At 44.0% G+C, this 15,473-nt stretch overlaps 1 protein-coding gene and 2 long non-coding RNA genes across 3 annotated transcripts in view; 1 reads left to right on the top strand and 2 right to left on the bottom strand.

Annotated features, from left to right (window-relative positions):
* Positions 1–10,662, top strand: part of PLEK (pleckstrin) — a 30,666-nt gene extending 20,004 nt beyond the window's left edge. The window contains exons 6-9 of the mRNA XM_083435450.1: positions 2,084–2,188; positions 4,621–4,704; positions 7,146–7,215; positions 10,064–10,662. Coding sequence (XP_083291576.1) covers positions 2,084–2,188; positions 4,621–4,704; positions 7,146–7,215; positions 10,064–10,203 — 399 coding nt within the window. The 3' untranslated portion in view covers positions 10,204–10,662. The remainder of the gene's footprint in view (positions 1–2,083; positions 2,189–4,620; positions 4,705–7,145; positions 7,216–10,063) is intronic.
* LOC310675272 overlaps positions 1–15,050 on the bottom strand; it is a 35,540-nt gene extending 20,490 nt beyond the window's left edge. The window contains exon 1 of the long non-coding RNA XR_014510017.1: positions 14,963–15,050. This is a non-coding gene — a long non-coding RNA (uncharacterized lncRNA). The remainder of the gene's footprint in view (positions 1–14,962) is intronic.
* On the bottom strand, positions 594–751 carry LOC310673779. The gene is made up of 2 exons (XR_014509228.1): positions 694–751; positions 594–662 (listed from the first exon to the last, which is right to left on the bottom strand). It is a non-coding gene; the product is annotated as an uncharacterized lncRNA (long non-coding RNA).
* Positions 15,051–15,473: the final 423 nt, after the last annotated feature.

Raw genomic sequence — 15,473 nt, 5'->3', positions numbered from 1 at the left:
TATGCATGATTATCTAGATTGCCAACTTCATTCGCTGATGCTGTGTAAGGGAATGCTAGTTGCATAGCTGTTGGCAAGGTCCCATATAAACAGTCCTGAGATTCTACAACTCTAGTTGGCAACTTCTTTAAGAAAGAAAAACAAACACGCGCCATATTTTGTTGCTGAACAATTTTGGTTGTGCCATCTGACTCACTCCTCCATGACAAGGGCTTCCTTAAATTAGGTACTCTAATTTCTTTTCTCTTCATCTGCATTCTATGAAAGAGTTATTTAACCCTCCCTTGACCCCACCCCACCCTGCTCCAGTGTGACCAGTGAGAGGAAGAAAGATTACTCTCCATATTCTGCATTTCAGTTGCTCAATCCATTTCGCTCGGATATTGACTTGTATGCACAAGAAAGCAAGGCGAGAACTTTCTCTGAGACTCTACTGATCACATCGGAGAGGAAGTAACTTAAAATGCTGTTTGCCACGAAGGAAAAAGGAATTTGGTGCATACCGTATTTTTCGCCCCATAGGGCGCACCGGCCCATAGGACGCAACTAGTTTTTTGGGGGGGGGGAATAAAGAAAAAAAATTTATTCCCCCCCCCCCCAGGCGCAGGGCTGGGGCGGGGGAAGCCCGAGCTTCCCCCGACCCCAGCCCCCAGAACAGGCAGCTCTCTGCAAGCCTTGGGAGACCGGTGCGACCTCCCGCCGGGCTCCCACACCTTGCGGATATCTGCCTGAAGCCCAAACCAGGTCGGGGAACAGCGGGATGGCGGCGCTCCGCCTCCCCGCTGTCCCCATAGCTTGTGGGGCTGGGGATCTGGAGCGACGTGGGGTGAGCGGCACGGTGCTTCGAATTGTCTGCTTCTTCCACGGAGCGAAGCCGCATAGCTGTTGCCGGAGAGCGCTGACTTTTTCCTGTGGACAATTTAACTCTAAAGTAATCTACCTGTGAGTACAGCTGAAGCGGGAGGATTGGATTTTTAAACATTTAACTTGATTTCGAAACGGGGAGGTTCAAAACAGGAAGTCCGCCTTCCCCTTTTGTAAATAGACTGAAGCAATGAGGCTGCAAGCTGAAGTCTTGGAAAGCCTTCTGTAAAGGACTAAACTTCCATCGGCAAAGAACAGTAAACCCCCCGTGGAGGCAGGAGAAGGGGGGGGGAGTTGTGGGCTGAGTGTGCCTGTAGGAGAGACTGATGAGAGTTAAAATACAGCCGCTCTGACCCTGGAAACGGACTGCTAGCAGGACTGACGTTCTATGGAACCGCCAGCCTCCAAACCAGGTCGGGGAACCGTGCAGCGCGCCCCAGGCTTCGAGCTGCAGGCTGCTATCCACAAGTCTAGGGAGCCCGATGGGAACTCCCACGGGCTCCCAAGGCTTGCGGAGAGCTTCCTGAAGCCTGGAGAGCAAGAGGGGTCGGTGCGAAAGCCTGCATTCACCCCATAGGACGCACACACATTTCCCCTTCATTTTTGGAGGGGGAAAAGTGCGTCCTATAGGGCGAAAAATATGGCACTTCCTATATACATGCTTTGTTCATCATGCATGTATTCACTACGATGCATAAATCTTAGCCTGTAGTCCAGGTAAAAGAATGACAAGTGGGATCCCAATGCTGGGATAGGGGAGAGATTGAGCTCACAGCCTATTTGTTTGGAAGCTTTGGAAAGTTCAGCAGATGCTGACATTATTTGCTGTCTTATTTAGAAATATTTTTAACCTTCATTGCAAAGCAATGAATCTAGAGTAACACATCAAACTTGAAATATACTCGGAGTCGAGTGTGGATTTCATGCTCTTTATTCAGCTCATAGTAGCGAGGAATGAAACTTCCCCCACAATATCTGCTTTATATACATTATTTACACAATGGGTCACAGGTGATTGGCCAATTCTGGGATTCTCCTGTAGGCCAATCAGGCCAATCATACTGCTGCATTGTTCTAGGGCCAATCAGACTGCTGCATTCTGAATCCTATTGTTCTAGGACCAATCAGACTGCTGCATTTTGGATCCTATTCACTCAGTACATATCAAAACGATTTCAGGTGACGTTGGCAACATGGTCTTGTTCTTTCCTTAAAACAGGCAGACAGTGGATTCTTCAGTGAAGGGAATTCCAGTGATGATGATGGGATCTTCAAGGAAGAATTCAGAGGTGCAGTGGTCAAACAGGGATGTTTACTGAAACAGGTTGGTATAGACCTTGTTTGCTGTGATGGCTCAGAAAAGCAGTCAATATAGTACAGAAATATAAACCTTCTTAGGGAAACTGCATATGCTGAAACAGAGAGCAGTGCATGTGAAAAGGATCTAGGAGTCTTGGTTGACCACAAACTTGACATGAGCCAACAGTGTGATGCGGCAGCTAAAAAAGCCAATGCAATTCTGGGCTGCATCAATAGGAGTATAGCATCTAGATCAAGGGAAGTAATAGTGCCACTGTATTCTGCTCTGGTCAGACCTCACCTGGAGTACTGTGTCCAGTTCTGGGCACCACAGTTCAAGAAGGACACTGACAAACTGGAACGTGCTCAGAGGAGGGCAACCAAAATGGTCAAAGGCCTGGAAACGATGCCTTATGAGGAACGGCTAAGAGAGCTGGGCATGTTTAGCCTGGAGAAGAGGAGGTTAAGGGGTGATATGATAGCCATGTTCAAATATATAAAAAGATGTCACATAGAGGAGGGAGAAAGGTTGTTTTCTGCTGCTCCAGAGAAGCAGACACGGAGCAATGGATCCAAACTACAAGAAAGAAGATTCCACCTAAACATTAGGAAGAACTTCCTGACAGTAAGAGCTGTTCGACAGTGGAATTTGCTGCCCAGGAGTGTGGTGGAGTCTCCTTCTTTGGAGGTCTTTAAGCAGAGGCTTGACAACCATATGTCAGGAGTGCTCTGATGGTGTTTCCTGCTTGGCAGGGGGTTGGACTCGATGGCCCTTCTGGTCTCTTCCAACTCTTCTATGATTCTATGATTCTCTCTTGACTCTCATAGCTGTGCTGTGTTGCTCAGTAGCAAACAGCTGGTGAAACAGGGCACCCTTCAAATCCTCCAAGGGGGATGTCACAATCGATCTGGTTTTGCCCAATTCCAACAGAATTGCAACCCTGCCGTCATGCACGGGGCATATGAAGATTTTATAACCATGTGACTCACTGAGCTTGTCACTTGCTTCATGCAATCCTAAGAAGAAATTGCAGCACTGAGAGGAAATGATCACAGACTGAATCCACGGTAGAACGTTGGCCGTCAATTTTGAGGCACTTTCAGGAATATAACTGGCACAGTATCCAAAATGTGAAGGGGAAATGAATTCTAAATGTTGTATTTTCTTTCTGGTACTTTAGAGACATTCTTCAGTCTGAATTATTTCAAGAGATACAGTACTGAGTTTTATAAGGAAGCAAAAGTACCACTTTTTTAAAAGGGTGTGTATTTGGAGTTATCCAAGCAAACACTTTTAAGAGGCTTTTTGGATGTAAGCATTGGTGCAAGAAAAGCTTGCATTATAGCTAGTTTGAGGCTGAACAATATATCGCCTAAGGTCTACAACTGACCTGTAAAAGCTGTTGCCACAGATCTTCATTCCTTCTTGGGAATAATACTCATTATAGTCTGTGTTCTAGACCAGGGGGTCCCAATCTGTGGTCTATAGACCAGTGGTCTGTGAGCTTTATTCAGGTGGTCCACAGCATGTTCACATTAAATTGACATATTGATTTTTTATTGCTTCTTTAATTTCTTATATTGTACTTTACTGGATTGCAAATTGAATTCTGTGGAAGGCAAATGAAATATAAGAAATAAAGGAAGCAATGAAAACAGTAAGAAATCATACAGCATCTAGCACATCGCATTGCAATTGCTAAAACAGGCAGAAAGAATCATTAAGTGGTGATTAGCAATTTTCAAATGGTTCGTGGGGCAAATAGTTTAGAGCAGTAATTGCCAAACTATAATGGCTATTTCCCACCCAAGAAAGAACCAGCAACCTTCTGAAAATGAAGATACTGTATGTGGCAATTGGTTTTAGAGGTCAATTTTAATTGCATTGGGAATTCTATAGAAGGGTGACATATACATCCCTAAAATAAAATAACTTTTAGGGTCTTGATTGTGCTTTGGCAGCAAAAGCAGTAGAACTCCAGCAAAACCCATGGATACTCTGCTTCTCACATTCCTGGGATGCAGCCAGGGGATTTTTTGAGCAGGAATGTACCTTTTTAAAATTAAATAATTATTTTTTTGGCCGGGGGAGAGGGGTGCTGGAACAGATATACACCCAATGCCTGAGCCAAAAATCCACCTATATCTGTAATCAATAAAGTTGTGGCCATTTCTAATCCAGATCCCTGTCTGCTTGAGTTTATGAATAATATCTTACATTTAGCTACTGCCTGGGGGGTGGGGGGTGGGAGAGAGGTGTTGCAATGTGAGTGGATCTGCAATAAACAAAAAACCCAAACTTAATTCTTGGTGAGTTTCCCCAACTCCCCCCCCCCCCGAAAAAAGCACTGGGTGCAGCTATCACAACATTCTCACACAGCGTTCTTCAGTTCTGTTTTTGGGATTTGTTCTTGCAATGCAGAAAATGAAAGTCATACATTCATTACATTTATTTAGGGGCACCGGAGGAAAAACTGGAAAGTACGAAAGTTTGTTCTGAGAGAAGACCCTGCCTACATGCATTACTATGATCCTGCAGGGGTAAGCCCGTTTTCTGTGGTTTTGCTGGACATTCGATATGAAACCCGCCTTCAGAATCATGGGTTTGAATGGCAGGATTGTTTATGTGAATTGTGTTCAGTTGCTGGGACCTCTCCTCTTGATTAAAAAAAGCATCTTCTTTTAAAAAAACATTTATTTATTTTATTGAACAAGAAAAACCTTAAAATACATTCCATACCGACATACATTACATGTTGTTGTTTGTTGTTGTTGTTTAGTCGTATCCGACTCTTCGTGACCCCATGGACCAGAGCATGCCAGGCACTCCTGTCTTCCACTGCCTCCTGCAGTTTGGGCAAACTCATGCTGGTCACTTCAAGAACACTGTCCAACTATCTCATCCTCTGTCATCTCCTTCCCCTTGTGCCCTCCATCTTTCCCAACATCAGGGTCTTTTCCAGGGAGTCTTCTCTTCTCATGAGGTGGCCAAAGTATTGGAGCCTCAGCTTCAGGATCTGTCCTTCCAGTGAGCACTCAGGGCTGATTTCCTTCAGAATGGAGAGATTTGATCTTCTTGCAGTCCCTGGGACTCTCAGGAGTCTCCTCCAGTACCATAATTCAAAAGCATCAATTCTTCGGCGATCAGCCTTTTTTATGGTCCAGCTCTCACTTCCATACATCACTACTGGGAAAACCATGGCTTTAACTATACGGACCTTTGATGGCAAGGTGATGTCTCTGCTTTTTAAGACGCTGTCTAAGTTTGCCATCGCCTTTCTCCCAAGGAGCAGGTGTCTTTTAATTTCGTGACTGCTGTCACTGCTGTCACCACATTACATACATTCCATAAATTATAAAGATTATAAAGAATTGAAATAGAAAGGGAGGGAGAAAAGAAGAAGAAAAAAAGGAAATAAAAGTATAAGTAGAAAAAGAATATAGTTGCATCTGAAGTACACATCAGCAAAAGAAAAGAAACTTCGGACTAAACCCATTGTACTATTTTACCTTTAAGCTACTATTTACACAGTTTCCTAAAGTTGTTTCTCTTCATCTTAAATCTGACGTTTTCCAACAATTACTTTATATTACATGGCTCATTCAATATCTGCCAGGAAGTTTACATTGTCACAGTACCCTTTGAGATATTCCTTAATTACTATCCATTCCTTATTAACTTCTTGTGTTCAGTTTCCTCTCACTGTTCCTGTTCTCCTTGCTAATTGTAAGTATTCTATCAATTTGGCTTGCCACTCAATATTCTAATATATTTTATCAACTTATTTATAGGCCACCTTTCAGGGCATAACCCCACGCAAGGAAGCTTATATGTAATAAAAACGCAATACAATGCAAAGTGAAACAAAATCTGAACGGCAGTAGTACAATCGTTATTTAAAACATGGGCTAGTTAAAATAGGGTTGCCATATTCCAAAAGTTAAAATCCAGACAAAGTTGTTGAGGTGTTTTTTTTAGGGGGGGAGGGATTAGGTCAAAATTGTTGACTTCTTTTTGGGAACATCTCCACACAAAAAGGAAGAAGTTTGGGGGCTTTTTTGGAATTTTTTAGGGATTAATTTTTGAAAAATGACGCCCCTCCCCACCATACGTCTCAGTTTCCCAGACATTTTGCAAATTCGGCAAAAATCCACCTGGACACCATTCTGCTGGCTGATTCCTGGACATGTCCGCGAAAATCCTGACATATGGCAGCCCGAAGTTAAAATAAGTGAATAGATTTATGCAGCCCAAAAAGCTGTATAAAACAGCTCTCAACTAGTCACATTTAATAAATACCTAAATAAAGGGGAAGTATCCCAATTTTTTGGTGTGTGCAGTGAGTACAAAATGCACCTACCAGTATTTCAGAAAGGCTTTGTCAAATGAGCTTCAGTCAGCAAAGTGGCTCCCATCCCCCAACTTTTGCAGCTTGTTCTGTTGCACAGTTTTTCTTCCATCTGTTCTGCCAATACACTGAGTTCTAACGTTATGTGTCTGAGAGAGGGGGGGGGGAACCTTTTTATTATTTTCACATGGTTCATAATGTCAGTAACTCCCGGTGAAACCTACTTTCCTTCACCTTTCTTCTACACTGAAGAACCCCGATTTTATGGTTTTACTCCTCGATTGCCTATAGACCATAGCTGTCAACGTTTCCCTTTTTTTTAATGGGAAATTCCCTTATTCCGAATAGGATTCCTCGCAAGTAAAGGGGAAAGTTGACAGCTATGCTATATCCTGCACCAACACACACACACAGCCATAGCCATGTCCATCTCATTCCAGAATGAGTTTTTAACCAAGGTAAGAGACTCAAGTTCTTCATGATTTCCTCCTAGATTACACCATGGCCTGCATAAACACACACACTGATGGCCGTACTGATTTCTGTCGTGTTGGTTTCAGCTGGAAGCGAAAAATGGTTCCCAGAATGAGTTTTTAGCCAAGCTAATGATGGTTTGATTTTGAATCATTTCAGGGGGAAGAACCACTTGGAGCCATTCATTTGAGGGGTTGTGTGGTGACAGCAGTTGAAGACGCACCAGATGGTAAGCAGGAGCACATGGAGACCGTCCCTCGTGCCATGCATGTTCATGCCTCATTCTAAGAAGTCTTTGTAAGACTTCTGGTGGTGCCCCTAGGCGAGTGCCTCAGACATTTCTTTCTTTCTTTCTTTCTTTCTTTCTTTCTTTCTTTCTTTCTTTCTTTCTTTCTTTCCTTCCTTCCTTCCTTCCTTCCTTCCTTCCTTCTTTCAAGTAAGTCTCCTGTCCTCTCAGAAAGAAAGTTGTGAAGCAAAATGTGCCAATATCCTCTAAGAGATTTCTGAGAAACAAGAGTGGTATGGCTGCCTTGTAGATTTCTCCTGGTACTGAGGAATGCTACCTCTTGGTTTTAGACAGGAACAGCAGTCTATAGCTTACTTTCCATCGTACAGTGGTGCCTTGCAAGACGAAAAGAATCCGTTCCGCGAGTCTCTTCGTCTTGCGGTTTTTTTCGTCTTGCGAAGCAAGCCCATTAGCGGCTTAGCGGATTAGCGCTATTAGCGGCTTAGCGGGCTTAGCGGATCAGCTGATAAGCGGCTTAGCGGATCAGCTGATAAGCGGCTTAGCGGATCAGCTGTTAAGCGGCTTAGCGGCTTGGGAAAAAGGGGCAGAAAAGGAAAAAAAACCCGCAGGAACTCGCAATACATTTTCATCTTGCAAAGCAAGCCCACAGGGAATTCGTTTTGCAAAGCACCTCCAAAACGGAAAACCCTTTTGTCTAGCGGGTTTTCCGTCTTGTGAGGCATTCGTCTTGCGGGGCACCACTGTATTTGTTAAGTTGTGGGTGAACATATCAGACGACACAGCGATTCTTCAGACAGCTCTCGTTTATTCTCAGGCCAGAACAGGGCTGAGGGGTTCAGCCAACCTGCTTATATAGAGCTCAACTACAAAACAACAGTAGCAACTTTCTGTCACTATCCAATCACTGAACGCCGCTTTCAATTCCTTATTTGCATATGCAGACCTGAGTGAAAACTATCTACAGTATCCCCCTGATGGCCCAGGGTGAGAACTTCAGTACATAACACCATGCATAAGATTGTCAAGGGCAGGGCCGTCTTAACCATAGGCACAAGGGGTGCAGGGCACCCGGGCTCTCAGGGGCACCAGGCAAAGAGTCCGGGCCCGAGAGTTGGAGTCCGGGGAAGAGCCCGCCCATTGGTCGGGCTCTTCTGCTGTGGACGGCTCTGCACCACGAGTTCGGGGGTGAGCAAGCCAGTGAGGTGCTGAGGTGGGCGGCCGGCTCTGCCCTCCTGCACGTCTGGGATTGGCGTAGGGCTGTGGAGAGGCCTGCACAGCGCACGCTGCTTACACCACAAGGTGCCCAGCTTTGCTCAGTTGCCGACGCCTCGGGCTGGTTTGTTTCGCTGGGCTCCTTATATTTCCTGTTTTCTTTTCCTGAGCAGAGAAAAGTGTGGTCTCAGCACCCTAAAAAAGGTCAACAACTCTGGCGCCACATATGCTTAAGACGGCCCTAGTCAAGGGGTGGTTGCCACTCTAGTTTTGTGTTATGCCACATCCCCTCCATGGCACCCATTTTGTGATGGGCAGCCCCAGCACACTTTCAAAATTCAAAATGTCTCTGGTGGTCTAAAAAGGTTGGTGACCTCTGCTTCTTAACATATTCGAGGCCTTGGAAGCAAATGGCTCAAACACTCAGTTTTGCTGATTTCCAAACTGGGGCAGTCACATGAAAAAATCAGCAACTGACTTCTTAATATGTCAGTTAGGTAGAATTATCTTTGAGTGAGCTGAATTGAATGTCTTTCCCTATCCCTATTTCCTTGTCATGAAGGTATTTTGATCTGTTCATTTATGCTTAAATCTGTCTGCAGGTAAAACCAACATTGGCTAGAATTTTCTTGTGATTTATTCTGTCTTTTCAGTATCAGTATTCAATATCCATACATTGCCTAAACAGCATGAGAGAGGCTTAGAAAAGGATGGGAACAACGATCACCATTTCTGACCATTAGTGCTGGCTCAGGCTCAAGTTAGAGTCCCACCATGCTGGGTCACTGGCTTAGCTAACCACGATGCCGGCAGATATGACTCCCAATTTCATATTTTTTAAAAAATAATATTTATTAGAGGTTTAATAGTTACAGAAAAAAGAAGAAAGAAACAATAAAAAGTTTAACAGAACAAAACAATACCTTGCAATAGATCGAAAATAAAAAGAAAAAGAAAAAACAATACAGCAAAACAACAAGAAAAACAAAAACATTTAAAAACACATCCAATATTTCCATATCTTTACCTTTCATTTACTTGTTTCATCGACCTCCTCACACCTCCCTTTTTTGTATTCTAGTTCAATTAGCTATTTCAGCAAATCCTTTCCATCTTTCTCAATTTTTTGTTCTATAATTTATCTTAACACAATCTAACCTTAAATTTTCCACTTTGGCCCATTAACAATCAGTTTTTGCTTAATTCTTTATAACATTTCTGCTAAAACCATATAACTTCATTCCAGCATTCTTCTAACATTCATTAATTTTGCAATATTTCTGTAAATATACTTTGAATTTTTCCAGTCTTCTTCCACCGACTCTTCTCCCTGGTCTCAGATTCTGCCAGTAATTTCCGCCAATTCCATGTAGTCCATCAGCTTCATCTGCCATTCTTCCCGGGTGGGATATGACTCCCAATTTCAAATGAGGCTTTGAAATACATACATTACATACAGGCTTATATATGTATGTAGAGTTGATTTTCTACGTGAAAATTGGAAGATTTTCAATTGTGTTTGCGAGAGTCGTGTGAAAATGGAAGAGACCATTGAGCCAGAAGAACTGAAACAGCTCCCAGACTCCTTTGCTCACAGTCTTCTTTCTCTCACAATTAGGCAAGAAAAATGATGTCGGGGGAAACCTGTTTGAAATCATTACTGCAAATGAGGTCCACTACATCTTGCAAGCAGCCACCTCCACAGAACGTACAGAATGGATCAAGGCCGTTCAAGTGGTTTCCAGGACTGGAAAGTGAAGAACTATAAACTCTAGCAAAATACTAGTGCCTCTTTTTTCAAAGGGTTTCTCCACACAACTGGCTATCTGTAGCCTTGTTCTCGTTCACAGATACCAGGGTGGTTATAACCCTGAAACTTGTATTTGACAATAACCTGTCTTAGAATTAGCACAGTATTTCATATGCCTGTGTCCTGTTCGCTTTCTATACCTTCCCATTATCCAAAACAGGATCATTTGGCCTCGTCACAAGAGTCTGTAAAGTTTTCTCATGTACCACCAAGTAAAGAAGATGCTACCTTAAGGCAAATGCATGACTAAGTGTTACATAACCCTTATGATTTCTGCATATGGTAGTGGTTTGGGGGGAATTGTTTGTAAAATGAGTTTTGTATTTTAACGAATCCTAACCCTCTTCACATATATGTGTATCTGTAAGAAACCCCAACTGAAGTAAATGGAGTTCTATTTGCCCTAAGAGTATTAAAACTACAGCTAATATCATGGATATATTTTTCATTTATTTATAAAGGTAAAGGTAAAGGTACCCCTGCCCGTACGGGCCAGTCTTGCCAGACTCTAGGGTTGTGCGCTCATCTCACTCTATAGGCCAGCTGTCCGCAGACACTTCCGGGTCACGTGGCCAGCATGACAAGCTGCATCTGGCGAGCCAGCGCAGCACACGGAACGCTGTTTACCTTCCCGCTGGTAAGCGGCCCCTATTTATCTACTTGCACCCAGGGGTGCTTTCGAACTGCTAGGTTGGCAGGCGCTGGGACCGAACGACGGGAGCGCACCCCGCCGCGGGGATTCGAACCGCCGACCATGCGATCGGCAAGTCCTAGGCACTGAGGTTTTACCCAAAGCGCCACCTGCGTCCCTATATTCATATATTCATATATATATTTATATATATATATTTCCATAGTCCACTAGTGGGCAGTAGTAAACCTGTATCTTGAGAGTTCATTTTAACTTGCAAATACAGTGGTGCCCCGCAAGACGAATGCCTCACAAGACGGAAAACCCGCTAGACGAAAGGGTTTTCCGTTTTTCAATTCGCTTTGCACGACGAGTTTCCCTATGGGCTTGCTTCGCAAGACGAAAATGTCTTGCGAGTCTTGAGATTTTTTTCCGCTCCCCACCCCCTTTTTCTAAGCCGCTAAACCGCTAATAGCCTTTTAGCAGCTAATCTGCTAATCCCTTAAGCCTTTAATAGCCACTAATAGCCGCTAAACCGCTAATAGCGCTAATCCACTAATCCGCTAATAGGATTGCTTCGCAAGACGAAAAAACCGCTAGACGAAGAAACTCGCGGAACGAATTAATTTCGTCTTGCGAGTCACCACTGTATATATATTTGAAAAATGAACAAACTTGCTTTTCTGTCAGTTTCTTTCTTTCTTTGATGAGCCAATGAGAAGAATGGTGAGGATTATTATTTTTAAAATACATACATGTATAAAAATACACACGCTCTGTCTCATACGCACCCACATCCACACAGCCAGCACTACTGTGGTCACTGAATAAGCCACAGGCTTCAGGCCGCTATTCTAGATAAGAGTAGGGCTTGTAACTTTAAGCCAAAGCTGTAACCCAAAGTTATGATGGGGAACTAGGGCTCACCCAAGACACCTTGCTGCCTGAGATGAACCAGAAAATGGCACCCACCAGAACTGTCTTTTGTCAAGGGTCCTGGGTTAGAGCATGGATAGGAATATCAGGCTCACGGAGGCAGGATCTGCTGTCCCTTCCAGCTTTCCAGAACCTTCCACTCTGGTTTTCCCTGCTTTTTTCTTTTTCTTTTTTGGAGTCTTTTTTACTTTCTTTATACTTATGCATCATACAAATAAACAGAATAAAGCCAGAAATACATAGATACAGTCATATCTCAGGTTAAAGTTGCTTCAGGTTGAGCATTTTCAGGTTGCGCTCCGCGGCGACCCGGAAGTAACGGAATGCATTACTTGCAGGTTTTGCCACTTGCGCATGTGCATGTGCAGACGCTCAAAATGACATCATGTGCATGTGCAGAAGCGGCAAATCACGACCCGCGCACGCGCAGATGCGCAGACACAGGTTGTGTTCTGCTCTGGATGCAAACGGGGCTCCGGAACAAATCCCGTTTACATCCAGAGGTACCACTGTACAAACATAATGACATAAACTGCAAAAAAAAAATATAAGCACTATACTCTCCTAAGAAAAAGGAAAAAGAGAAAATAAAAAGAAGAAGAAAATTAAAAAATGATTAAAGAAAAGGTGACTTCCAACTAACTAGCTTTAACAATTCACCATCCCTCCTCCCCAAGCACTGTGACTGGATTCTAGTCCTGGATTGGAAGCTGGAGCTGTCACTGAGCAAAGCTCAACTCCCATCTAGCTACCACAGCATTCCCCCAATATGGTGGTGCTTTGCAACACTTTGAAGACAGGCTGTCTGGCTTTCTTAAAGCACACTGTACAAGCAATTGTCTCAGGAATCTCTTGCCCTTCTTTCCTTCCCTCGCCATACTTTTCGAAAGTGATCAACGAGGTGGCATGGGCAGGGCAGCATTGTTACCTGGTTTCCCAATGCTACACATCACTGCTGGTTACTGAGAGGGAGAGTGGGAGGAGTGAGGCCACGTGATGCAGACACAGTAGTGGGGCCAATCTTGCTACTTCACTACTGCTTGCCTCCCTCCCATATGTTTAATTAAGGTTTAAAAACCCCGATTAAACAAGTGGTTTGGAGTAGGAGAAGGAGACAAAGCCTCTCTTCTCTCTGCCTCCTGAACATGTGTCTAATTAGGATTAAAAACCCTTAGGACTGGCCCCCAAGTTGATTCATTTGGCTACAACACTGCTGCTAACTTCAAATTATGTACATTATGTATATATTTACATATTTCCAATTTTATCATTGGAAACATTTTATTTTATCTTTGTTTTTGCACAAGCAAGCAATTTCTGAATTTTCAGTTTTCACAGAATAATTTCAAAGCACCTTATAATAAAATAAAAATAAAATAAAATATTAAAAATAATGTTATATATTATATATATATACATATATATATAATAAAATAATAATAATAAAATAAAATAAAATGAGAGGTAGTGACTGAGCCAGAACATGAACCTGGGTCTCCCAGTACAAGCCCAACTCATAGAAGCTTCTACATACTTATAATGAGCTCCACTTAAAAAACGAAACAGATACCACACACATCTTGTGCAAAAAGCATAGACGGATGAACTTATGTAAGCTGTGTGAAAGTGGAATGAGTTCAATACTCATTAGTTTGAATTTCACAACTCCAGTCTATCTCATGAAGTAGCTTAATCACCAGATAGAAAGAAATGGTTAATGCTGAGATAAGCAGATCTTCTTTTTTGGTCTTGGCCATAAAATGGACAGGATTTGCTCTGAATAGCAACCAGCCTGTGAAAAGACTGAATCATTGATAAGCAGTTATGAGAATCAAACAAATTGTGCAGTAAATGATGATGGAAGTTCCATTGAATCCATTTTTCTCTTCACATCTTCAACACTAACCCTTAAAGGAGAAGGGGAAGCCTCATTGCTCCTGGTCTCTTGTTCCTGACATAGCTTTTGCTACCAATCTGCTCAGCCGAGAAGCTACAAGCCCAAGCATACAAGTCTGGAATGGTGTCAAGCAGGTGCTGCGTTACCAGCAAGATACCAAAGACTTCTGTCTCAAGCTGTCAGCCAAGGGCGACGTCAAGTTGACGTGCTGGGCAGACAGCGATTGGGCGAATCTGGAAGACAGGAAGTCCGTTTCTGGTATGGTGGTGAAGTTCGGGGACTCTTTGGTTGGGTGGAAGTCCCGAAAACAAAGTCTCCTAGCGCTCTCCTCTACTGAGGCTGAGTTCAGTGCGCTGTCTGAGATTTGTAGGGAATTGGAGTTCTATGTGTGCTTGGTTCAAGAGATCTGCGGAGAGTGTTGCTTGCTGTCATGGTTTGGGAGGACAATCAACCCTGTCTGCAATTGGCAGAGTCTGGGCAGTTTAAGGCCAGAACCAAACATCTAGACATCCGTTTCCAGAATGTGTGTCAGAGTGTTCAGTTGGGATTAGTGGAACTGAAATATTGTCCCAGTTCGAAGAACCTGGCAGATGGGTTCACGAAACCGCTGACCTTCCAGCATCATGGGGAGTTCTCTGAAGGTCTGTGTTTGGGGTAAGTGGTCACACTTACATTCCCCCAGTGCAGGACAAGAGGGGGTGTGAGGTTTGGTGTTTACAGGATTAACATCTCTGTGTGTCCTGCATCTGGGGAGGAGCTTTCCCAACATCCAGGAAAGCTGAGTTCTTTGTTTGTGAGTTACTTTCACTTTTCTGCGGAGAGAGGCAGAGAGACATCATGTCTGCTGTTTCTGATGGAGCGCTTGTTGTTTTATCCATCTGATGTAAATAAAGCTGTCTAGAAGACGGGACACGGGTGGTGCTGTGGGTTAAACCACAGAGCCTAGGACTTGCCGATCAGAAGGTCAGCAGTTCGAATCCCCGTGACGGGGTGAGCTCTCGTTGCTCGGCCCCTGCTCCTGCCAACCTAGCAGTTCAAAAACACATCAAAGTGCAAGTAGATAAATAGGTACCGCTCCAGCAGGAAGGTAAATGGCGTTTCCATGCGCTGCTCTGGTTCGCCAGAAGCGGCTTAGTCATGCTGGCCGCATGACCCGGAAGCTGTACGCCAGCTCCCTTGGCAAGATGAGCGCCGCAACCCCAGAGTCGGTCACGACTGCACCTAATGGTCAGGGGTCCTTTACCTTACTAGTTGAGAAGAACTACAACGTGTGGACTCTCTCTTCACTCACACGTCAAGCACTCGCTGGGCCCGCTCTGCTACAAGTCCGGGAATTCTGTTGCTGTGGAAACGTACCGGACCGGTCAGTTCCTGAGCGATCTGACTGACTGGTAACTCCTGACCAACTGTTGCCCACCCGTGGGCCTCCAAATGTCACTGGACTGCAACTTCCATCATCCCTGGCCATTGGTCATGCTGGCGAGGGCTGATGGGAAGTGGAGTCCCAACACCATCTGGAGAAACCTCAGGTTTGCTAACCATGGTTTAGAACAGGCTTCCTCAACCTTGGCCCTCCAGATGTTTTGAGACTACAATTCCCACTGGTCCTGCTAGCTAGGGATCATGGGAGTTGTAGGCCAAAAACATCTGGAGGGCCAAGGTTGAGGAAGCCTCGTTTAGAAAGAGCACTGCAGTATCTATCACTTCAGTCTGGTTTGGATGAGCTTGAAGTAGGTCAAGGCTGGCTGCAGGGG

Source organism: Podarcis tiliguerta (assembly GCF_965153285.1).
Source record: "Podarcis tiliguerta genome assembly, chromosome: 3".
In the NCBI taxonomy this organism is placed as follows: Eukaryota; Metazoa; Chordata; class Lepidosauria; order Squamata; family Lacertidae; genus Podarcis; species Podarcis tiliguerta.
Note: the sequence above shows the minus strand (reverse complement) of the source record. Positions and strands in the feature narration are given on the sequence as shown.